The 26,458-nt window shown below is 37.3% G+C and overlaps 1 protein-coding gene across 3 annotated transcripts; it reads left to right on the plus strand.

Moving 5' to 3' along the window:
• The first annotated feature begins 3,446 nt into the window (after positions 1-3,446).
• tent4a (terminal nucleotidyltransferase 4A) lies at positions 3,447-21,555 on the plus strand. 3 transcript variants are annotated; one of them, XM_066690624.1, is made up of 13 exons: positions 3,448-4,454; positions 8,566-8,689; positions 9,370-9,416; positions 9,659-9,779; positions 10,654-10,761; positions 11,826-11,954; positions 13,766-13,979; positions 15,016-15,142; positions 15,624-15,727; positions 16,306-16,496; positions 17,096-17,236; positions 17,602-17,760; positions 18,801-21,555. In XM_066690624.1, the coding sequence occupies exons 1-13, from the start codon at positions 3,673-3,675 to the stop codon at positions 18,975-18,977; spliced, it is 2,424 nt and encodes an 807-aa protein (XP_066546721.1). In that variant the 5' UTR covers positions 3,448-3,672; the 3' UTR covers positions 18,978-21,555. The 3 variants fall into 3 exon arrangements, with proteins under 3 accessions (XP_066546723.1, XP_066546721.1, XP_066546722.1); XM_066690625.1 differs by having other exon boundaries at positions 17,602-17,655; XM_066690626.1 differs by lacking the exon at positions 17,602-17,760 and having other exon boundaries at positions 3,447-4,454.
• Positions 21,556-26,458: the final 4,903 nt, after the last annotated feature.

Here is a 26,458-nt window from a genome sequence, read left to right on the forward strand (position 1 = left end):
ATCTTCATTTAACCAATATACATATAAATTAATGTATACATTACCAAACCATACAATTCAGAAATGTTATAGTCCTACATGTAATACTCTGCTAATATATTTGGAATCGTAAGATCTTTTGGAATAATCCTATTATTCACCATGCTATTCTTTCAAATAAATTAAAGGAATTTACTTTGTTATTGAAAAACTAATCCAGAATAACTTTTCTTAAAATGTATGACTTATTCTGGTCTGGTGTTTCAGAATGAATCTTTCATACAGCAATGCTTGAAAGCTTTATGTACATGTGTGCATGTAATAGTTATTACTATATAGACCTGAACCAAGGACTGTTGTGAAGATAAACCAAACCATTTCTCAAGCGTAAATATTCAATATTCCTCTGTCATGAAACTGCAAAATGGACTTTACCGAATGTACCAAACAGTTTCTGGGACCCAAATGCTGTCGTTGTGCAGTTGTTTGTTTGCAATACTATAAGGATGTATGTGGATGTCATATTTATGATCCCTGTGTTTTATGGTCTCTTGAAGTCAATTCAATTAATCAGTTTCTGTCCCTTATAGAACATCACGAATATGTCCTGAGTGCAGATGACTGGAACTAGGTTTCAGGTCATGAAAGTAATAAATAGGGTTTCAAGGAATGTTTATTTCACAACTTGCTCTCCTAAAACTCTAACCAGCATCATTTATTTCAAGTTTTTTTCTGTCAACCTGTACCTTTAGCACTGTACTACCACACTCACTGAATGGATTATCAGAATGTAAAGTTTATTGAAAGGAAAACACAACCCTTGTACTGAATTGAAAAGATTTTTTCATGTTTATACGTCACATTTAATTCTGGATATGTGCTGCCCTGTAACCTGAATATAATTAATATTGTGATATCACTCTGCCCTACTGCACTAAATACTCAGTGAGGAGCTTCCAGTTTCACTGTTAAAACCAAATGTCATGCACAGTGGCACTGTGACTTCATAATGCTTCAAAAGAGAACAAGATCTAACCTAGAATTAGCAACAGTTCAATGACACAAGTCCTATTCACAAACATAATCAGGATGTGCAGTTAAGCACTTTACTTTACTTACAACTAAATGTTGTTTTTGTAGTAGGCTGCAAATAATTTGCCCTTTGGGATTTATTAATAAATAAATACAGAATACTGTATAAATACAATACATTTTCTCACTTGGTAGTATCCCTCATCCAAAAAACAAACAAGGCTACATAACATAAATGATACAGACAATATGAAAAATATTTGCCTGCTCTTTTGATGCCTAAAGGTACTTTTGATTAAATATTCTGCTGTGAGTCATACCAAGAAAGGCACAGATTACATTGCTGTGCTAGGTCTGTTTAAACAGTCTGATTATGTTAGAAACATATGAAAATATATAGAAACTTGTTTGCAATTAATGGAAAATCTACAGTGAAAACCTGCACAGTTCTGAGCAAGAGGAAATAGAAAGACACCAGTCAGCCACAGGGAAGCTGGGCTTGGGATTTTCAACATCACAAAGCAGTGAGATTTTGTATTTTATCTTCACTTGTGGTTTTAATTAGGGCAGCCAGATGGGTTTGAGAGAACCTTGAACCTTTGCTGGTCGAATCCTTTTTTCCAGTACCCTCTTTTGTAGGCCATCTGCACTGAACCATAACTGTGATTTACTACTGGATAACAAAAAGAGACACTTAACCTTCTTCACAGTCTGATTAAAATTACGTTGTAGCAGAGGAAAAAGAGCTTCTGTTATCAGTTTGCATGTCCTTCCTCAGGGAAGCTTAATCGTAGAAAGAGATCAGGTAGCTATGTTTCTATAAAACCTACAAAACCTAACATTATAATCAAAAACATTACGGTCAACGCATTGTATTAGATTTGTAATCCTACTACACATTGTGCACAACATTCGGTCATGTTTTGAACAAATAACGTGGTTTAAAAGTGTTTCTTTCAAGCACTGGAAGAATTTTTGAAGTAATTTTTGAAAATGTGTTTTACTTTTATTGGAGCATGTGGCACATGTGTTATAAGTGTTATGGTTTATTGTGTCAGTGTGTTGGGTAGCCACTTTTTTGAAGATTAATGACTTTGGATTTGAAATACAATTAAATTAATTTAGGACAAATTGACGTGAAAGCCTCATATTTTACCAACCCATACAATTCCCAAACACTTTCCAACCCATCAACTGGAAACAATCAGAAGCCTGCATTGAACTCCAATAATAATAATGAATAGATAAATTGTATCAATATAACACAAAAGCAGTTCTGACAGCAATCACATCTTCGTGTAATACACAAAACATTGACTCTGTCACCAGCCTTCACATCGTCCCTCATTACAAACCAAAGACAACCTGTCATTACTAACCTTAAAGTAAAGACCAACCCAAACTCAATAATCCATGATTCCCACACACTACCTAATTACCACAAGTGCTAATATGCTAAGTTTCTGCTTCCAAATTAATGTTTCAGTGTCATTTTAAACTAATATGATTTGTATTTAATTAATTAAAATAAATATGATAAATATGTTTGTATTAAATTTGCAAAATATTATGTGTATTCCAAAGCATACTCAATTTCCTGCTAACTTAAACAAATTGACGTTTATGTGTGTGTGTGTGTGTGTGTGCATAAGCTATTATTTTTATAGTAGGGTATTGAATTGCAGAAAATAAACATTTTTGGAAATGCGCATGCGCATCTGCATAACGCCGATGCATCTAACATGTGTTAGTGGCAATTTTATAGTTACTTTGATCCCTAACAACACACTAATTTCAGTGTAACATTTCATAACTAATACATCTAATTTCGTTGTAATGCTGAAAAATATGATGATGTTTAACTCATTTGGATGACAGGGTATTTGAAGCACTTGTCAAATCAACATGTTTTAGTTAATACTAGAATGACATTCGTTTGATTAAACACGTGCTTTTACGTATATTGCAATACTCGTGGAACTCTTAAGTATATTCGAGATAATATTATTCGAAATGTTGGTTTATCTTGCGACATGACATGTGCAAACAATATATCTGAGCAGCTTTCCTAGACGTGCACACGTCACAGAAACACTCTGGTCGCGTTCGTGTAGCGCAGATGTCCGCAGTTCTGCGCGGATCTGCACTGCTCCGCCAATGACATCGGTGGAATTCTGCAGCTCTGTGCAGAACTGCGGACATCTGCACATATCTGCGCTTTGGTTGTGATATAATTGGTTCAAATGAGCAAATCTGCGCACAACTGCGGAAACCTGCGCTAGACGAACGCGAGGGCAAGGACAGAACAATTTCACTTCCCAGATTTCAAACGCAGAGGTTTGCTCCAGGACGCGTCGACGCCTGCGCCTGCGCGTAGCCTAGACCAGGGGGTGGGTTCAGGCCGAGAGTTTAAAATCCAACACGCATGCGCACTACAGGTTTGGGTTCAAGAGAAGGCGCCATATTGGATCGCTGTAGTGTTTCACAGTTTAGAGTCTTTAGGATTAGCAGTCCCCGGTTCCCTTTGGGTTTTAGCGCTTACTTTCTGGGTTTATTTTTTTAAATGGGGTTGACTCGCGAACGCTAAAGGACCCTGCACGCGTGGATTTTAACAGACAAAGGGGATTTGGAGAAGAAAGGGGTTGTTGAAACAGAAGTTGAATGGATCCGAGGGTAGCTTGGATTCAGCCCGAACAGAAAGGACCTGCTAATGCCTTGTGGATGCATATCTGGGAGACCTCTCAGGCACCTCGGACAAACTCCCACCACCGCCACCATCACCATCACCTATGTGTCAACTCGCCGGCTGTGGACCCCAGCCCTTTTAACAATGTAGCAGCCGCGGTTCCCAGCAAAAGCATGGGCAGCCATCACAGTGCTGGAAGCAGTAGGACCAGTGGGGTTATCTCTCCTGCCAGTCTCTCTCGCAGCAGCACCCACCCAGCCCTGCTCTCCTCCACCGGTGCCGGATTACAGGTAGGCGTGGGAGAGGGAAACCCACGGTTGCAAAAGACCCCCTCCGTGTCGTCCTCTTCCTCGGTGGAGTCGGGGACGGAGAGCCCTTCTTCCAACTCCTCTTCGGGAAGGACTAGTTGTGGTGTTAGTGGTCCTGCTAACATTAATAAACCCGCCGGCGGTGGCAACCTGTTTTTCAGTTTCGGCGAGAACTTGTACAATGTCAATCATCACAGCAATCGGCAGCATCAGCAGCAAGAGCAACTCCAGCACCACCTCCAACAAAACTACTACAGGCGCCACCATGATCACAACAGCACTACCACATCGATCAACAACCATCACAACCACCATCCAGGCCGGAGGAAAAGTGACAACAAGGCGAGCACATATGGGATCAACTATCTGCTCTCGAACTGTTGGAATGGGAACTATGTCTGCTCTGGGACTCCGTGGAAAACCCGAAAATATAGTCCGGGAGTCAATGGGTGAGATGCATTTTTTCAAACATGAAAAAGGTGCCGTCCTCCTGTGTTTCGGCTTTATTTAAAATCAAAATGCATTGATGAGCTGGGCGTTTGATTACGATATGAAGTTCCACCCCATGGTGACTCGCGTTCAATTCCCGATCCATGTGCTGAGATTTGCCGAGTCTTTGCCGAGTTCTCCCGAGTAGCCGAAACTCTTGAGTTCCTCATGCATTTAAAAGTAAATCTGTCACACACGCCTGCAGGGATAAACCCGTGCGAACACACTAAATTGCTCATGTTAAAACGTGTAATGACTTTTACAGGCCTGCATGTTTGCCCCTATACTCTGTAATGGGGTTGGTTTCGTGATAGGGCCATTTTACATGCATTATTCATACATGGAAGCCACTGTCTTTTTTTTTTTTTTAATCTATTCGTGAAAATACTGTTTTTCAGGTTTGCGCACACAAGTCCGTCGATTTAAAGACGTGTATTAATTTTCTGCAAACAATTACATGGGTGTGTTGGATTTGCAAAGTGAAGCCCCATTGGTTCTAGTGGGCGTGTGCAGAACTAACTTCCACTTTTTTTTCTTCTCCTGAGTGGGTTGGGTAAATTAAGGAATGCAAGGGTGATGATAATGCGTGTCGATCGAGGGGAAATTGAAGTATTTAGCCCATGCACAATTGTCGTTTTCAAAAGGATATCTGCTGAAATCACCCCAGTGGGGTAATGGGTCGGGATATTTGTTTGCATGCATGTGAGGATTGTTAGTTTGGGTTATGACCGATGCGAGTTGAAATCGAGGCTTTTATTTGATATGTTGGTGTCATTAACACGTTGCCGTACGGAGGCCTCCTTGTGTACCTTACACCATTTAAATAATGTATAATCTATATACACGCACACGCATGCATTTATACATATAAATGGCCCCATTCTCCTCATCCTGCCTATTGAAATATAACGCCTAATGTCTGAGCCACAAACTCGAAACTTACCGTGTCCTGACGTTTTTAACACCAGGGGATTTATATTTAGCCAGTGGTTTGTTCGTTATGGATTTTGCTTTATTTGTCTAAATGTACGGCGTAAGCATAAATTAATGCGATTTTCTTTGATCGTGCCTTGGCAGAGCTACTTGCATGTTTTTGCGGGCAGGGCGATAGTAACCCTAGGCATTTTGTTTCTATTAAATATACAATAGAAATGGGTGTGATTTTCCTGCAGTCGTATGTAGTATCTTGCAGAAAACGCGGCCCTTCCTTTACAAATCAAAAGGACTAATATGCATGAATTAATATTTGGCTATTTCACATGAACAGCTGCAAAACAATACCCAGAAGAAAATGCTTGCATATCGCCACTGTCACCTGAGAGTACCGCTGTGATAAGTGAACCGTTGGTGTGATGCAGTAGTTGTAAATGGTCGAGCATATGGGACTGAAAGGTTCAAGGCCTAATTCAAATAATTGCTTTTATTTTACACGTTTAAAATGGGCTTCTCAATCACCTATAAGAAAGATCCCTTTCTTCACTTATTTCTGTTGCATGAACTTGTAATATTTGTAATAGTTGCTTGCACTCATGTGGGATATTTCTGTCTATGAATTCTGGGTACTTGGAATAAGTAATGGTTTCCTAAAATTACTGACTGGTATTTCAGATAAACCGAAATGGTTAAACTGCATTGTAGAGCAGTAAATCTGCATCTTAATTATTATTATTCTGTATGAAAAGGCTCTATTGGGTAACACAAGATGTTTGAAAAGTGCCAACATGGGTTCAATTCTTTAGTTTGACAGTGAAGGCTGTCATAATATTGCAATTTATGAATTGACATAATCAATGGGATTTATTTTATTACAGAACATTTGCATATTCTAGTATTTTGTTCCTAATTTTAATAAATCTGCCATTGTAGCTTAACATACCTGTGTACAAAAATAACTTGTAGCAAAATGTTTTGAAGAATTTGTAGTTTATGAAAACGTAGAAAAATCATGGAAATAATCTTTGAGCATAAGTTTGTCTAGTTTTTTCTCAACAAAACAAAGTGTATGGATCAGTTTTCACTACAGTTAATCTGTGCTGTATATCTGTGTGTGTACATGCAAACTTTCTCTGGCTTTCTATTAATTTTGACTGCTGCTGTCACCTATTGCTTTTTCCACAGGGTGTATTACCACCTCTTTCTTTTAGGGGGAACTAAAAGTACAGGACATGTATTCATTTATTGTCACCTCACTTTTTTTTTTTTTCCGAAGAGACATTTTCAAGAATAATGGTACCCACAATGCATTTTGTTTATAAGGTTCAGGAGAGTTAAACTTTGAAATCGCATGACATCAAACTCAAAAGGATAATAGTTGTGATGTATAATGAATCCCTTTTTGTAGCCTAGGATTTCTGGTATTAGGCCAAAGAAAGATGGATGATTTTACTTACTGGCTCAAGCAGTCTGTAGTTGAGAAGTGGAAGTCAATTTTGAGTCAGAACTTCTCTGAATCTTAGTTGGGCGTTTTAAACTGTGGCTTTATGCTCACTAGTCAATCACTCTTTATCTTCTCATGGGCCAATCATAAACTGAGCATCAGAATAGTAAAACCAAAAAAAAGTGTATATAAAGATCCTCACAATTTGGAATCTGCAGCTGTTAATCAACTTGGTTTCCTGCTACAATCTACATACAAGCACAGGTGAGATGCAGGCAGATGCACGTGTGCTGCAAAATATGCTCTGTTAATCTTGTGTGGCAAGCCAAGGAAACCTTGGCAGACTTCAAACTTTAAAACCTTTTTTTTTTTTTATTATTATTATTGATCATCATCATTGATCAGCCTACCTTCCTATATTTAGGTATGCAATGCAAACTTCCCTCTGAAATACAGCAAAGAAAGCTGGTTCCCTATTTTTAAAGCAGATGTACTTCCAGACAAATATTAACTTGCACTGCATCCATTTGCTTTAAAGGGGGGAGGCGCCCATTTTCTTAAATCTCTGCATCTTATGGTTTCGTTCTCTGGGCTTCAGTAATTATGAATAAATATTTGTGCATTGACTGCACGATTAAAACGTATAGTCTTATCAAAAAAGGCCCTGACACCAGTGTCTTTCACGCATGAGTCGAGTGGCTGCTGAGGTATGTAGTCATTGGTTGGGCAGTTTGATGTCAGGAAGGCAAGCATTGGTTAGCTTTGTATTCACATAGGATTACATGGACCTGTTCCTGCAGTTGCTGACTTTGGGCCTATTTAGAGATGAACTGAGGCCAGCTGAGTTTAAAACAGAGGTCATTGTGTCACATTTAACCCATCTAATTGAAAGACATTCAGATATTTTAGTTAATACACTAAATATAGAACAGTATGAATAGTAATGACTCAGAACTGGGACCTGAATTCAGCGTCTGATATAATCTGGTTGCCCAGCAAAAAAATACACCTGCCCAACTTTTGGTGCAAATTGTATTCAGAGTTATGAGCAGTGGTGGTGTATTGGTATTTAAAACCATACTAGCATGATTCAAATTAAACATCCACTTGTACCTGGTTCTACAGGTATTTGTACATCTTTAAATTATGCATTCATTTACAGTCCATCTGTTTCTGATGGAAGGTGGAAGGCATTGTGGCATTTATTTTCCAGAAAGTTAACCAGTTGCCATCTAGTGGACGAAAAACGACTAAATTACTCTGAGAATGTTAAGTTTTGTTATAAAACATTTACCCAGTAACTGGTGCTGAAAGCATTTGTAAAGAAATACAATATTAATAACTTTTGTGATATAGGCCTATATGCTATTGTAGTGTTTGACGTAACTGCATGTAAAATGTCTTTTACTAAAAGGAATAGTATACAACTTTGTAAATACAGAAATAACTGTTTAAATTGTTTTAAACCAAGTGCAAAATTGTCATGATGTATGTTTTAGGTGTGCCCTTGTTCCATGTACAATTGTGAACTGTGTTCTGTAAAATTATATACTTTTAATTTTAGTTTGCATGAATAGAACAGTTTTGAAAACTGCATTTATGGCATTATCACTTTAATTTTGTGATGGGACGGTTTCCTCGGTCTCGGTTTTAAAAATCCCCATTGCCGCAACAACTTTTTCCTTATTCAACAGCCTCCACGAAGAGATAGTGGAGTTCTATGATTTCATGTCTCCCCGTCCTGAAGAAGCAGCGATGCGGAAAGAAGTGGTGAACAGAATAGAAACGGTTATCAAAGATCTGTGGCCTACAGCTGATGTAAGTACAGAAACTTTCAGCACACAAATACAGCGTTGGTTCAGTAGTCTGAAACAAAACCTCCCTGCGGTGTGAAAGGGACTGAACACCTGGTTTCCTGTCAGGGTCCTCGCCAGCTTTATAATCTCTGTGACTATCGGTTAGGAGGACTAAATATTATACAATTATGCCAAACATTCAATTTGGTGTATAGTAACACAGAAGGTGCTGTTGTGGTGTAGAGAGAGGCGGTTTTAAATTCAGAAGTAGGACATCCATGACATTAGTTCTATACTACATGTGTTGACGTGATGGGAATTATTTGTATATTAGAGGGCAAGGCCTTGATGTTTCTAAAATGTTGCATTTGATGGATTGTAGCATTTGCGCTGAATAAATTACCATACTTTTCTGTTTGGTTTGATTTTTGAAACCAAAGTTTTAATATTGCTGACTGGAATAGTTCTGCTGTCACTGGAGTAATATATAATATATCTTCTATTATGTCATGCTATCCACAGTTTAATGGGGGGGGGGGGGGGGGGGGAGTGCTTTCAAAATTGCAAATTATGCCTTCATATCTTAATAGAAATATTATAACGCTTCAGTACAAAGTAGTGTGATCCTGGAAGGTTACTGTTACAAGCATGACATTTGTCTGGACACTATTTGACAGTCTTGAGTTATTCTTTTCTTTTCAGGTTCAGATTTTTGGCAGCTTTAGTACTGGACTTTATCTCCCAACAAGGTAAGATTGTCAATTACAGAAGCACAGCAATGTTTTATGGTCTCCCGTATTCGTTTGATATGTTCCTTTTAGGGTGTTGCTGTTGCTATTAAATAAACAGTTTCTTCCTGCTCGTAGTTAAATGGTTGTCTGAATGTTGTTTTATGAATTTTTCATAGTTTAGTCTGGCGTTTGAACATGTTTTTGTAATAAAATGTATTGTGGGATGTTGGTAAAATTTATACAACAAACTTTTCTTGCAGTGACATTGACTTGGTGGTCTTCGGGAAATGGGAACGTCCCCCTCTGCCCCAGCTGGAACAAGCACTACGGAAACACAATGTGGCTGAGCCTTACTCCATTAAAGTACTTGACAAAGCAACGGTAGGTTAACTCAATCTTTACCGCACAATGCACTTAAAATGTCCCTTTCTATATTAAATGTTAAACTTCATCCCTGAGAAAATTGGGTAATTGTTTATAGAGACCTAAAAACCCCTTGGGTTTGGCCCTCTGACTGATTCAGTCTGTTACTGTGTGTGGTATGGTTAATGATGTGTGTTGCCCAGTGTAATTGAAAGGGTTCAGTTTGGTTTGGACTAATTGTTGCTTCTGGAGGCCCTGTGTGTTATCAGTGCATAACATATATTCCTTAAATACTATTTTCCTAGGATTGTTCATTTGTAGTCCATAATCTTTTGTATAAACTTGTCACTGGGGAAATGCATTACTCGGTGACCACTAATCACTTTCTAAGATGTGCTTGGTTTTGGGTCTTTTATTTCAATTCCTCCTGTACTTTAAATTGGTACGCAACTGGAGAAATGTTCTCGTTTCATCTAATTTAACTGACTATTTAAAGTTGTATAAACTTTCATAAACGCACCTAAATGAAATGAAATGAAATCATTCAAGTACAGTTTTTATTTTGTACCAGGGCCCACAGTACTGAGTTAATGTTAAACCTAAGGAGATTGACTTATTCTAGTATTAGTGCTATCCCACTCTGTGGTTTCTTATAGCATGGAAACGCAGATTAAAGATTTCCTTGATGAATTTGTACATTTCTGGGGCTGTTCCTCACAAAGGTGTGGGGATGGTTAATGGAAAATGCACACACAACCACATGGCTCAAATGTGGGACTAAACAATTTTTGCTCTGTTTTAGTCATTTTCAATATAGGTGCTCAACAGTTTAAGATGTTTTATTTTTCTGCTGATTAAAAATCGAATACTAGCTTTATGTAATTTTCTTTAGGTACCAATAATAAAGCTCACTGACCAAGAAACAGAAGTCAAAGTGGATATCAGTTTCAACGTAGAAACTGGTGTGAAAGCAGCTCGGTTCATTTCGGAGTACCTTAAGGTTTGTCCTGTTCTTGTTTTTTTCTGAATCTTTTCTTAGGTTTATCAATTGGACATGAAGAGAACATTTTTACTGCATGTGTTTAATTGTGCACTATCCCCTGTCTCATGTCTGGCCTATTCCCTCCATTAATTTCTGTGAAGGAATAGTACGTTTCTCTCGCATCTGAGTCAGTGTTCCACAAACGCTGAAGAGATCAAATCTAGAAGCAGTTTAATGAACACAATATATTCAAGGAATCTTGGAATCTGTTTTTAATGAAAGGTGTGAATTTCTACAGTTAATTTTATTCTGTGCTTTACCTTTGAAACCACTTCAGATATTGAGGCAGTTTAATTTTTGCCTGGAGTCTGGTTATCTGAGCTGTCATTAAAACTCAGACTGACTTTCCTTTTAAAGCTGCAAGAAATGGAAGTTGGGAGTCATTCATGCCTTTAAATAAGGAGAATAATGTCCCTTAAGATGTGGAAAATGAACCCTATAGTTAATGTAACAGTATCTTGTTTGCATCTATATGCACCAATTCCTGCCATTTCACATTTTTAGTCATTCAGATTTTGTGTGGCTATCTCTTCCACATAGGTTCTGCAAAATAGAGACTGGAAATTATGTACGCCCACAGGGGTCCTTGGATAGGAGATTCGTCGGTGAGGAATTAGATTTAAAAAAATCTATTTCTGAGAGAGTCTGATGAAATGGGGAAAGCCATAGCACGGAACATGAGGGGAACATTTTGGCATGCATTTGTATGTGAATAGCCGGGACTACAATCAGTCAGGACCTTCTCTTGTATATTAAATCCTAATGCAGAGTGCAAGAATACGTTTTCTTCCTCGTGCAATGCAGATTTTTTTGGAACATTATTTTCTTCACCCATTTCATTCACCTGCTGCCATTCGATGTATAAAATTTAAAGGTGCATCTCCATTTTCCCCTCAAGAAATCTGACCTTGATTAATTTATTTCCCAAAATTGGGCTTTTGTATTTGAAAAATGTAGTTATGAGTTCCCATTTAGTTTAAATAGCTGAGACTGAATAACGTGCTTTGCTTTTTTCTCCACAGAAATATACAGTGCTGCCTTATTTGATTTTTGTACTGAAGCAGTTCCTGCTACAGAGGGATTTGAATGAGGTTTTTACGGGTGGGATTAGTTCTTACAGCCTCATTTTAATGGCCATTAGCTTCCTACAGGTAAGGGAACACCAAGATGTGGAATAGTTTAGCCCAGCATCCTTGTATGTTTTTGTCTCCATTTAAAAAACAATATATATACACATACAGGGCCTAAAATGAACAACCACCACGTGGGTAAATTTTGGCCATGGTGGGTAAGTTTCACAATCCTGTTGGCCGCACTGGTGGGTAGAAGCTACTGCTTTTTTATTACGTAGATTTAGAACAAAATGTTTAATCTGCTAGGGCTCCCGTGTCAATAGAGCTAATGTCAAACCAGAAAAATAGTGCATAGAAATATCGCAATAGCGCAATAAATTAAACATTTTACAGGCATTTCTAAGCCTACCAAAAGAAGAAAGTGCTCGTTTTTTTTTTTTAGGAAGTATCGCAGTTGACCCATTTTTGACAGTGCAGATTAAAGCACTTGTAGATTTTACGCCCTGGAGAAGAACAAAAAATTTTACCAGTACAAAAAAAAAAAAAAAAATTCTTAAATTAAAATCCATAAAATCTTGCAGCATCGAAATGGCCCCAACGTTACATGGCGATCTCTGTAGCAAAGGCTACATCCCCAGGATATACAGCAGGGAGAGAGCTAACCTCACTGAAACCAACGCCGCCAGTATTGAAAAGTAAATAATGTTCATGCAATCGGAAAGTAAGAGATCATTCTCATACTTGTATTTGAATCTGTGATTATGATTTTCGATTTGTATAATGCTTTATAAAAAAAGATTGGTTTAATATTATTAGTATTTATAAAAACTGTGCAATTCTCCAAAGAGTTAATTTTAGGCCCTGTGTGTGTTTATATAAAATGATGCCATTGGTTTATCCTTCCTTACTCTTAAGGATTACATCACGTTTTAAATTTCACAAATGTTTCCCAGCTAAAACCTATGAACTGTGAGCAATTTAATTAAATATTGCTTGAACACTGCAGAATAATAACTAGTAGTAAATGTTACACTTCTATTTCAGTGTAAACCTAAACATTTAATGCTACGTAATGTTAGCAAAATCTCTTCAAGAGGAGCCACTTCAAAGCTCCTGTAGAAGCCTTGGCTTGGAGAGCGAGGAGATCGCGGGGTTCATATCTGGGCTATGACATATGTTGGGACTGCCTGGGGACTGGCACACAATTGTCCGAGCACCACTGTGGTTGGGTGACCTGAAGTGGCAGGAGGAATCCTCAGGTTGCCATGCACTAGCAACTTCTGCTGATGGGCTGGCCTCTTGGGGTTTGTGGTGATTATAAGTAAGAGCTGTCAAATCTGTTTTCTGCTCTCTGCCCGCAGCTCAGAAAGCAGCAGCCAGTTTGCCAATGTACTTTTCAGAGGCCTCTTATGCTGCCAGTATCATAGGAATGAACAGCAGTCGGTTGAATTAAGGCTCACTGTTGCAAATCTTGAGCTGATTGCTTTGTGGCCTGCTGCTTTACTGTGCAAAACCTATAGATTGTAAACTGATTCTCCAGTGATATTTTAAAATGTATATTTTTAAATCATTTTAGTTTTTTTTGTTTTCCCATTGGCAGTCTAAATTGTTTCCTACCATGTTGTAATAATACAAATCACCTGTTTTCCAATATGTGCCTCTCCCCATGAAAACAGTTGAAAATCTGTTCCAGAAATAATTGAAATGAGCTTGGATGTATTCAGAAATTGATTAAAATGCTTTCCCTGTTAAATGTCTCCGCTCCATCTGTGTGGGGAGATGTAATCATGAAATTGTTGAAAATGTTGATTTGTCATTACAGTAAGATGTAGGATACAGTCTAGTTTTATTTTGATTGAACTTTGTATACATTTTTTTTTCTTTTGTAGTTGCACCCAAGAATTGATGCCAGAAGTCCCAATGTGAATCTTGGCATTCTTCTCATTGAATTCTTTGAGCTGTACGGAAGGCATTTTAACTACTTAAAAACTGGTATTCGTATCAAAAATGGAGGTGCTTATGTTGCCAAAGAAGAAATCATGAAAGCCATGACCAACGGGTATAGGCCGTCAACGTTGTGCATTGAAGATCCTCTCTTGCCAGGTAATTGTGTAAGAAGAATGTGTTCTCTAAGTCTAGTCAATATTGGCCTATATTCAGGCTTAACCCCCATACATCCATCTATTTAATCTCTGGTCAGTAGTCTTGGAAAATTACAGATTTCTTGTGATTTGTTTCTATGTACTTCATTTAAAAAAAAAAAAAAAAAAAAAAAGTATAGATACAGAGCTCTAAGTTTCCAAGTGAAAACCTTTTTGGTCCATTTAGCATGTAGTGATCTTTTTATTAAATAAAACCAATATATATTCTAAATCAGAAATGTATTGCATTAAGATTTTCTTCCCTGTAGTTTGAAGCCTTCTGGTCTCTGCTGTGAAAATGATGTAGCACAGTTTCATGGTTATTTTGTTTTGTCTTCTCTGTACTCTGTGGGATTTAGAAAGTATTGGTCAAATCTCTTTGAAGTCTATTTTTAACTAGGTTCCTTGACTTTTAACTCCATTTTCATAGTTTATATTTCTTCTATAACCAAATCCGTCTCGTCAGCCTCCTGTGGAAGCCTTCTAGTGTTACAATGTCCTGTTTTATAATGTGAAGATAAAAGCTGAGTGGTTACTGTTGGTTCACCACAGCATGACGCTGTATTATCATTACCTGACTATTTCAATTTAAAGTTTTATCTGGCTTTTTTGCTTGTGGCCTCACACTGGTTAGATTAGGCTATTCATTTACAGCACAAGCATTCAGTCGTTCAAAATGCTAGACAGCTAGTATTGCCATGCATTAGGAAGAACCTTAAAAACCTTTTCCTTGAATTTTCACTTGTCAGTTCCTGTTTTTTTGTTTTGTATTTTAAGCTGAAATCATCCATGAGATTGTTGCATTTTTCAAATCCATTTACACACTGGATCTGATGATGCACATTATATTTATGTGTGTGAAAAGAGAAGAAAAAGAAAAATTGTACACAGTGATGTAACAGATTCAGTGCGTCTTAACTTCATCTGAATTGAGGAGTGTTATTGTAAATGCACTCCTTATTCACTCTTACCTTGGCCTGCTATTTGTGTTGTTTTAGGAAATGATGTGGGCAGAAGTTCCTATGGTGCCATGCAAGTGAAACAAGTCTTCGATTATGCTTATATCGTGCTTGGTCATGCCGTTTCCCCACTTGCAAGGTCGTACCCCAACAAAGAGTCTGAGAGGTAAGCCCACCTATAACTATTGATGTCTTCCACAATCTATATCTATATCTATATCTATATCTATATCTATATCTATATCTATATATATATCTATATCTTATATATATATATGAAACCCCCTTGATCTAAACCATGAATCAGTCTTGTATTCGGGCCAATACAGTAAACTATCTTGCTGCTTATTTGACTATTGTTCGATCTACTGTTTTACACAATCACTGCAGGAAGGTTTATCAATTTCCAGTAGTACATTTTCATGTTCATATGTTCATAATACAGTTTTGTAATATTAGCAACAGCCTTGAACACAATCCAAAGATATTGCACAAATTTTGTATTTTTAAAATGTGTATTTTCTTAATAAAAATATATTTGGACCAGTAGGTTTAATTAGTCTTCACAACAGTAGAAGATGAAATTTTAATTTTACTTGGATGCAAAATAAGGTAGAAACTGACATTTACCTTTTGTGCCCTCCTAGCACTTTAGGTCGGATAATTAAAGTCACCCAGGAAGTGATTGATTATAGGGAATGGATCATTAAGAAATGGGGTGTGAGGAACTGCCCAAGGCCAGATTCATACGGTAAGCAAACCAAGTCACAAGTCTCCAGCAGTTGTCCAGAATTAAATTGCAATTGTCCTGACCATTAAACAGTCTGAGCTAACGTTTACTAATTCAGTTTAAATCGTTATGCATGTAACTCGCAGTCCTGCTAAAACCTAAACACTTGGAAACTGTGCCTCTGCCTTTGCTCTAAGCACTTATGGAAGTGTGTTGCAAGTTAATGGGTTTCACCAGCATGTAAATGTCAAACGTTTTAATTTAAATGGTTTTCATTTAGATTATTCTTACTTTCTTAATCCATTAGCAAAGGAATTCCACTAAAACCAGTCACTTATGAAATGGCCATCTTTAATATGGAACATAGTATCCGTAATAGTGGAGATTAATGCATAATTTAAAATTGTAGTGTTTTGGCAATTCTGAAGCAGAATTCCCATTTTGAGCCTGAAATGTCAATTTACCTTATGACTGCAATGACACTTTCTTCAGAGTTACTTGTTACGCTTAGAAAATGTGGAAGCAAATTAAGGCAAAGTAGAGAACTATACTTTGTATACATTTATATACATTTAGTGTTGTGCTTAAAATCTTCAAAGGTCCCAGAATGATCCAGGGCCCAGAGCCGACCGAACACGGCAGCCTGACTCTGCTTGGAGAGCAGCAACAGCATCAGCGTGATTCAGTTTCCCCCAATAGCGTGGACTCCCCCATGTCTTTCTCCAGCCCCCAGCAGCACTCGTCCGGCTCCTCGGCATCCTCCGTCTCCTCTCTCTCGGGCAGTGACATCGTAAGTGCCAAGGAACTCCTGACCGATGGGTTTAAATGCATGTATGAAAGGCATTTTCCAAGAGTAGGTCATCGTGTTTGTATATATGGGTCACTCCCAAAACATGGAGCACTAGTGTTACACGAGAGTAAAACATTTAACATTGTCCATTATATTCTTGTTTATTTATTAAATGCCTTATCTAAAGACATCTGTACCTACATATAGACCTACATACTTGACTGCAGACAAGTCAAATTTCTCTCTCAAATAGTTAAAGAAGCAAAACAAACTACATTTTATGCTCAAATAAATATCTTTCTGTAAGAATGACCCATATGCACAGACACTGTTATCTATGAAGACAAATTGTAATTATTATGTGTTACTCAAGAGACCAATTTTGGTGGTTTATGACCGTTCTTTGGACCCAACAAGTCAACGTATGGGTTGGGATCCTTGCTGCAGGTGCATGTCACTGATCCACAATGTTGGTGTAGAGCTCAAATGTCTGTTCTTGAATGGCACTGCCTTGGAAGAGGAAGAATCTGTGATCTTGCTTAATGTTAGAAATCATTTTGTAATTGGATATATAAGCCTTTGCATTTTGTTTTTGAAAGGATTCGGACTCAACTCCTTGTCCAGCCACAAACATTCCCCCATTTCCAATCCCAGCACTAACATTGGCCACACCTGCACTTCAGTTGCCCAATGGGAAGCCAAATCTTACTGGGGCTTTGATAATTTCTTCCGGCTCCCAGGTAAGTGCTAACTAGTTAAAAGCACAAGTATGAATGCTTATTCCCCAGTAGTTTTTTATTTTTTATATCTAATAGAAATGATTGGTGTATACAAATCTGCAATACCCTTTGAGAAGTATTAAATAAGCAGATCCTTATTTACTGTAAAGTTTTAACTTTTTAAAATGTCTGCAATGTTGACAGTTGTAAATCATGAAGACCACTGGTTGTTAAAACAGACTAACTAAAACACCAGTGATGCACAAGTGCTAGTAATTATTAGCCCATTGGAAAAAAAAATTGTTCACGTAAATTTTATTTACAAAGGATTTGAAAACCTACTCAACCCCGCATCCCCCCCACCCCCTCCCCTTTTACTCTTAAAGGCCAGACTGTCCCTTTCTGGAAACCTAGGTGTTCCTTCACTGCCTGGCAGACAGGTTTGTATAGAAGGGACACCTTTGAATGCTGTCCTACACATGCCCCCTCCTGCTGTCCCCCCCGCCTCCCCCAGCCCTCTGCAAAGCCCCCACCTGCATCACAAGGTAGGCGTCTGCATAATGGACACTTAAAGAGAGACTAATATGTTGTCAAGCCTTTTATTTGTTGGCTCCTCTATGGCTTTTTAAACCTTTCATTTATTTTTAATTGATTTTGTCCTGTGGCTTATTAGTTCATACAGCATGATACCGTTAAACAGACGTACGTTTTTGCAGCCATGGAAGAATGAAGTCTAGTTTCTCGACATTTTATTCTGTAACTGCTTCAAGCCCCTCATCTTTTTACTTTTTTTTATACATGCACATGTTTACGTTTAAATCTTCTTCTCTTTGAGCCTTAAACTTCAGATCAGGAAGACCAAAAATAATCCAGTCTCAGAGCTTGAATACTGTCAAACTGAAACGAAACGATCTCTGGATAACATGTCCTTAAGTGACTTTCTGTGATTAACCAAATAAATCCTGTGAATGCTTACAAACCCTAACTCCAACAACATTGTTATACTGTTTGTGCTGGATATTGATATTGTGGTTGCAAAAAAAGTAAAAGGTTTACTTCATTTACTGAATTTATCCTTATTGTATGTGTATTACTATTAAATATACTAATTTAGGTTGAATATTTGGGTCTCCATTTTGTGTAAAAAGACCAAACATGCACTTGCATGATTTGCATACTATGTTTAATTTGTGCTTCCAGTTAATTTTGAAGAATTTATCCTCCATTTTGCTTCAAAGACTGCAGAGCAAACTTACCCCTCCCCTCTTTCCACCTTACCCTTCCTCAGTTTAAACTAATTAAATGCTTCTTTACCATAAATGATTTTGTAATCTTTGGTTTTTAATTTGTTTTGTAAATCATTCAAACTTTCCATCCACTCATCTTAAAATGTATGATACTAACTGAAATTGAGGTTTTACAAAATTGACTAAGTGATATGCAGTTAACTTCTGATTTGAGAATTGATGCTTTGTTCCTATGATGTGTTGTCTGGACAGCAAATACAACTGATGGAAAATACCCCGATTCGGACATTTGTCACTGTTTTTATGAATGTTGACAGTCCAATCTTTCCCCTTTCCAGATGCAGAATGCGCCAAAATATTCCATGAAGGGACTACATAATCCAGGCACTGTCCACACTCCCATGGTGGGAATGAAACAACCCATTAACAACCGGGGGCACCCCCAGTACAACCGCAGCAGCTGGCGTCGGAGGAAGCACACCAGGGAGAGTTTACCAGTCAGCCTAAGCAGATAAGGTTGCCTCCCCATCTTGAAGCTGGAGTTAAGTGACCTGCAATTTTTACAGTTGCCAGACAGTGGAAAAAGACCAGCATTCAATACTTCAGCCTGTAGGTAGTAACACTACGAATCTGCAGCTGTTTCTTTGCATGTTTCCTGTACGATGGTCAGAAACCCATCTTGCAGATAATATTGTTCAGTGCTGAATCTGTGAAGACTTGTTTGGATGTAAATGTTTTGTTTTGTTCAGTGTTATGTTTCTTTTTGTTAGTTTTTTACATTTGTTTTTGCTTTGCTTGGGTTTTCGGCCCCGTTTCATCACCTAGTGCTGGAAGTGGCTCTTTTTCAAGACTTGCCAGAGCTCAGAAGCAACTTTGCTTGAACCGGTTACAGAGGAGTGGCAAGTTTGCAAATGCAGCCCTCCTTTCAGCGATGGCCTGGCCCAAAACTACCGACAGAGCTGCCTCCTTTTTTTCATATCCATAGTAAACATTTTACAATGTACAAAAGTAACAAATTGTTTATCATTTGTGCAATAACTTTTTTCAGAAATTGGTTTTATTTAAGTGTGTAATAGGGATGTTTTAAGTTATATTGTTTTGGTTTTATTTTGTTTGTTTTTGTTCAATCTTTTTTTTCTCCTTCAAGTTTACAAATCCTTTCCCGGGTTGCGTTCTTTGCAGGTCTGTTTTAAATTGAGCTGTGCGTTGTTGAAAACTGTAATAGGACTCCCCTTTTAATGATGGGTAAACCAGAGGCAAACTGAGACCTGAAAGCCTGTCCCACAACTCCCACAGAAATGGCTTGAGGGCTGTTCCTCACCAGGTGGAGCTGTTGCGAAAGGAATGTTGCACCACACGCTCGAACTGCTAAAATGAATGTCTTTTGACCCAGTTTTAAGAAAAGCCCTGGTTTGATTTTTTTTCTTTTTTTATTGAATTAAAAATGTTCCCATTTGTGTCTCTCTCTCTCTCTCTCTCCCCCGTGCTGTCGGTTTTTATTTATTTATTCTTTTGTGGTGATGCACCTGTCCCATCCTGATGGTCAATTCATTTGGGGAATCTGTTGGTTTCCCCTGAAGCGATCCTCACAAATCGCACTTGTGCTAACCCCTCTGTTTCTCTAGTCCTCTGAGAATAGGCCAGCCCCGTTTGGTTATTTTCTTTCTTGGTGGATTATCAGAGCTCTCTTAGCTCGACCACTGAGTTTCAAGATCGATGCTATGGTTAAAAATCTAGTGTTTTTTGTTTTTTATTTATTTAGTTTTAAGAAACAGAGGAAAAGGGGAGTCTATTGAAGGTAGAGAATCGGTAGTAGATTTAAATCAGTGTTAATTTATGTAACCTGTGTTTATGCAAGGTGCCCCAAGAAAGCATTTGCTCCATGGGTGCCCACTTTATCAGAATGTGGAGAAAGGAATTATTTTTGATTCCATTCTGGAATCTGTATAGCAGTATGCATTCGTTCTGTTAAGAGCAACACATTCGAAACAAACAAAAAAAAACTACAAAAAAAAACAACTGAAAAAAAATAGAAAAAAACACACAAAAAAAATACCAAGTACTTCCATTGCTGTATGCATTGCCTGAAGTATTTTTTTACAGTATTGCATCGTGGTGCAGCAAATATATGGCGCACAAACTGTATTGCTGTCACTTAAACGTTACTGATGCATACAGGTATACTATGCAAGTGGATTTTTTTTTTTCTCTTCTCCTCTCCTCGTGACAACCACTGCTCGTGAGCTTTTCAAACTAAGGTTATTGCCTGACCCGAGTCTGAAAAGCACCATGGTTGTCCCAACTTATTATTCACAATGATACATGATACCAGTATTATGAATGTTTAAAGTCAAATGTTTTAAAACAGAGGTCCTTTTTCTCAACAAATACTATAAGGGAATACATCTCCTAACAGTGATCGAAATGTATGTTAAGATGCATTTCTGTAGTCTTCAGAAGGTAGCTTAATTTAACAAGGTTGAGATTTATACTGTATTGAAAGCATTTCTTTAAACCTACTTTTAGCAGCTAAAACAAGCCGACTGCCACATAGCCTGTTATATGCAGTTACGTGTTTAGTTTTCACTTATTTCACATTCCATTGTAGAGTAGTGCTTAACAGTGCTCTACATAACCATGTGTCATTTTATTGGTAGGGAGAACCAAGCAAAAACTGGAGTGAATTAGACCCAAGTGGAAAAAGATATACCTGCTGTTGTATTAATGGATTTAACTAAGCTAACATAAACGAGTCAACCCAAAACCATGCTTTACGTTTATGCGTCAATGCAGGCTTTTAAATTTGGCTTTTGCGGTTTCGGTCTTTAAGTGTGGCAGGCAGTTTAATACTAGAGGCTTGTCCTATCATGTTACATCAGAGTCCTGACAATAAACCAAAATATATATATATATATACACTTAAAAAAGGAAAAAAGAGAAAAAGTTGCCTGGCTGCCACTGTGGTGATCTTAAAAGGATTTTTTTTTCCTTTTTTTTTTTTTTTTTTTTTTTTTCCTTTTCTTTTTGGAAAACATTTTTATGTAAAGTTTTTTCTATTCTTTGATTATTTTTTAATAAACTTCTTAAAACAAATATACTGTAGTATTTATTTTACATGTACAACAGGGAGAGGTTTTGATTTTTAGCAGGTGCACTTTTTTTACGATTACAAATTTACAGTGGAATGGAGGCTCCTATCCCAGGCCACTTAAAGTTGTTGCAATAGATATCCATTTCAATAGATTATGGTAAGAGCAATAGAATACAATATACAGCTTTAGTCTCAATAAGAGTAAGTCCAAATACAGTTCATGATTATATTTACAGCCACTTAAATGTTAGTACAAGTAAGAGCAGAAATGGACTGTTATGTGTAGTCATTTTTATGTCGGTATCGATTTGTATATGTGTGTATAAGAGGAGTAAGGAGTCAAGTTAAATGGAGCTTATTTGAACATCTTGCGAATAGCCAATGACATCATATTTGAAAAACACCTGAAGACCTGCATCCGATTTCTTGAAATTGAAGTTGCAAGTAAGACGAGGACTTAAATGTAACCTCAGTAAAACCAATGTCATGTTTAACAGCTTTCTTAAATCAAAGAAATGTAAAGTAGATCAATCTGATATTCGAAGTCAAAAGTTATGTCTACCTTGGACAACATCGGCACAGGTTTCAGATCTTATGGAATGAATCAAAAGAAGAGTGAAAATGGGATGGGGTGCATTTGGAGGAAACTGTATACTGCTGAAAGGAAATCTACCAATGTGCTTGAAGAGAAAAGTATTTGATCAACGCATACTACCAGTGCTCGCTGATGGCTGTGAAACCTGGTCACTTAATGCAGAAATGATAGAGCGGATGACCCTAGCCAGGGTGACTTAATTGTTACAATATTTTACAGTATGCTTGGAATAATAAGAAATTAAATGATTGAAGCAAGTGGAAACCTTGTGGGGAAGCCTTCATCGAGACAGAATAAATTGCCATAAATGTTGGAGAACATTTTCTCCACAAGATGGTGCAATAACAAAAGGTGTTGGCTTTCTAAAGGACCTGGGAATCCATTGATATTTTTCACTATAGGAAGCTGTAAAGGAGACCAAAGGCTTCTAAAATCATGGTGGATATTCATCTGAGCCACAATAGCTTCTACTCATGAAAATAATAAGGTAAAGTATAAAAAAAGTCTAGACCATGATGATAAACATGAGTAGTGAATACCATAGTACCTAGTTATCAAATGGTGAAGCACAGATCATTTTTTTCCCGAGATTTAGACATGCTCATTTGGACCCCATGGGAATGCACAAATCAGACTAAAAGTTTGTATTGTTCCCGCAAAAGGTTGTGATATGTTAAACATCTCGTACAGAAAAAAACACATGGTCTTTGAGACAACCTGGAAATTTAGGGCAACACTAATTAGAATATTATTCCTACACTCATTTCTTGGAGTAGGGGAAAACAAGCAAATTGTTTGAATTCAGTGCATATTTATTTTAATCACCTAAAATCTAATTTACACAGGGTTGGTAAAAGTTGGCAGCAACTTATTGTGCATAAGCTACATTAAGCCCAAAGTTTAATATACCAAATGACAAATGGGACAACTGAGAGCTCCGGATGTCATTTTGTGTGAATAGAAAATGGATGGTTTTCAAGGTAGGTAGGCAGAAATATGCATTCTGTTTAAATAGAACTTTATTTCCTGTTATTTCTGTTAATGTACAGACGTCTACCTTTTCCTAGATGCAGTGGTATATGGAGAAGGATGTCCGGCTCAGTTTCCTGTAGTCTAGCATACTGAGAACGTTTGGTTCTCTGAGGGTCAGGGCTCAAACCACTACAGCTTTTGGAAAGGATACAAATCAGATTTTTAATTATACCCTTTACTGAAATATGCACTTTTGTTTCTCATATCAAGTGAATCATGTGGACTTGATACAAATTTAGCTGAGACCCGCACCGGTATCTGCCCTTATTCATTAAAACCAGTCATTTCAGCTCGGCACCAATTCACATCCTGATTAGATTTGATTGTCAGATGTGTCTGAGTATAAAAAAATAAAACGGTGATTGAGATTCCAGCTTGTTACTGGAGTACATTTCATTTTTGCCTCTTTCCTGCGCACTGTAGAAGGCCTTTGTTTGCACTCTGTGGAGCTGTATTGAGAGAGAGGCTTTAGGCTGCTGACGCAATTTATTTACGTTTTACTTCCACAGGGGCTGAATCGGTGGGAAAGGGCAAAATGCCAAATTAGTTTATCGTCACCTTCAAATGACCTTCACAGATGCTGTAAAGCACTCGCGGTGGAAACTGTCTTCAGTTTGTAAAAATCCTATGTTTCCTGATTTATTCTGACTTTTTTTTTGCATCTCTAAAAGCTGGATTATGAGAAAATCATGATGAAAACAAACCATGAAATAACTTTTAGCAAAGGGCTTTGAGAGAGAAGCTTTTATACTCTGAAGTAAGAATCAATCAATTTTTAAATTATTTTTTTACTTCTGTTTTTGACGTATAACTTATCTGACAGCCCAAGGCCAAGCATTGCAGATTCAAGTATATTTGACCTATTGTATAAATGCATTCTAGAACTAAAAGCAAATAATATTCTAGAGACACGATTTCATAACCAGATGGGTAAAATTAAATTGAAAAGAAAGGCTTATTATCTGTTAAAACTATTATCGCATATAGTCAGAAGGTGTCTTGTGAGCTTCAAGCAAAAGCACCTCCTGCCAACAAAACATAAAGCTACTGCAGCCCAACCTATTAAAAATCAGAAATGAATAGGAACAAAGGCTTTAATCATTTTTCAAATGTACTAGCGCAGTGTATTTTGTATATAGTTAATTACACCATCCCCATCACCTGCAATTCAATGCAAAACCTCCAGATGCCAGTCTAGACACTTCTATGAGAAACATCTGAGGATTCATTATGAAATCAACACACCAACTACTTGTTTATTAAAAAAGCACCCTGTTTTGATGAAGGATGTCTTGCAGTACTTTAATATTCAGTACAAAAATAATATACAGTATATATAAATTGAAGTGGACAAAGAATCCCAAAATACAATAATTTCACTAAAATGAACAAAATGAACTCCCTCAGCCATCAGATGAAATATCTGCATTTCAAAACATATTCAAGAAGCAACCACTCATTTTAAAATCAGGTTCATATCTGGTAGTATTTTTTTATGTTTGTATTGTTGGAATATAAACCAAAAACAGAAGAATGTGATTTTTAAGTTTATTTCACTGCATAGTCATGTATTTCATTCTTCATTCTCATCAATGACATTGGTAGTTAAACTGTTCTTCTTTGTGAATAATTTTGTCATAGTAGCTATATTTAAACCAAAAACTATAAAATTATACCCATATATGAGATGTAATCTTAGTTTTGATGTGTATATACTGCCTCTTTTCTGCTTAGTTTCTCAGCATACTACAAGTATTAATCTTTTTAAAGCTCATAACTCTGGTTCTTGTAAAAGCAGTATAGTAGAAAGCCACCATAAGCTTCGTCACAGTGATGCAATTGATATCTTTGAAACTATGTTTCATTTGTTGAATGAAATACACATGACAATCCAGTTTAACTTCCAATACACTGAAACACCTAAGCATCCTGGCCATCACAAGACATCTAACAGTTTCCCGAAGTACCAGACTGGGAACTAAAGCACAAATAAAAATGGACATAAAAAGTGCTACAGCTAAAACAAACAACAGGAAACGGCTTCTTTCAGCTTTAAAAATGCAGGCCGTGTTGTTCTTCTAATGTTTCACGATAATGAGCAATAGAAATAGGATATTATTAATTTAATAAATTATTCTGATTTTCATTCCAAAAAATCACTTTGAGTTAGTTAAAGTCAAAATTATCACTATCTTTAGCCATTGCTTGAGGTTACCTAGAAAAAAACAGACCGTCTGTGAATCTGCAGGACCAGGGCTGAGCGCTTGGGTGAACTGATGTAGCCCAACAGAAAAGAACATTTTGTAACATTGACACCATTACCTGCTATGAGTGCAGTTCAAGTAGTTTTGCAAGAACACTAATGTGCAGAATTTTCTACTGATGGGGTGAACTGAGTGCTCTATAGTACCTAGATGGCATTGTTTAATCCTCATTGTGGTTTTTGTGCTTCGCTCTGTAATGTGTCTTCCTACAGGAGGACCAGTTTGCACACTCATAATTCAATCATAGCATGTAGAAGGTACCCACTATGAACATCTACAACAGGCTTATAAAAGCAGAAGCAGGAGATTAATTGAAGGAAGCATCAAAGCCAACACAGAAAGAAACCAATGTCTAATAGGAGAAAAAAACTAAACATTGTATAATGTTGTCGTGGTAAAAATGCACATGGTTCTAGTAATTAAAAATAATGACTGGGGTGCACGGTACATATGCTGGAATTATACACTGCATCCCGCCACGCCCTTTGGTAAATACGGTAAATAATCTGACCGAAAGGCACCCTGTGATTGCCAAAATTGTAGTTGGCAACATTAAAAGCTTATGGGAAAAATTGGGTTAGGTTGAATGGCCGTGATTTACACTAATTTGTTAGCATAACTATGCATGAAATACATTTAAAACCATGAGAAATATGTATCTGCATGAACAAAAATACATTACAAGTGAACAAAAAAGTCTGGATGATGATGATGGGGAGAGGGGGTGGTTGGTTAGAGGGATGACGGGTTGTTTGGACGCCGTGATTTAAAACATAAATCAATGAAATATATAAGTTTGACCATCACTGTGCGACGTCACAATTCCACAATGTTTTTTTGAATGAATGGCCGGACTATACCAATCTGTACATTTCTTTGTGTGGATACTCAAACCCGTGTTAGGGAAACCCATGGTTGGCAAGGGATTACTGTACATTACAGGCCCACAGCAGATCCATAGTATTATATTTTGTTCTAGCAAAATTGTTTTCCTTTCTTTAGAGGGACGTTCTT

This window comes from Amia ocellicauda, chromosome 18 (genome assembly GCF_036373705.1).
Source record: "Amia ocellicauda isolate fAmiCal2 chromosome 18, fAmiCal2.hap1, whole genome shotgun sequence".
In the NCBI taxonomy this organism is placed as follows: Eukaryota; Metazoa; Chordata; class Actinopteri; order Amiiformes; family Amiidae; genus Amia; species Amia ocellicauda.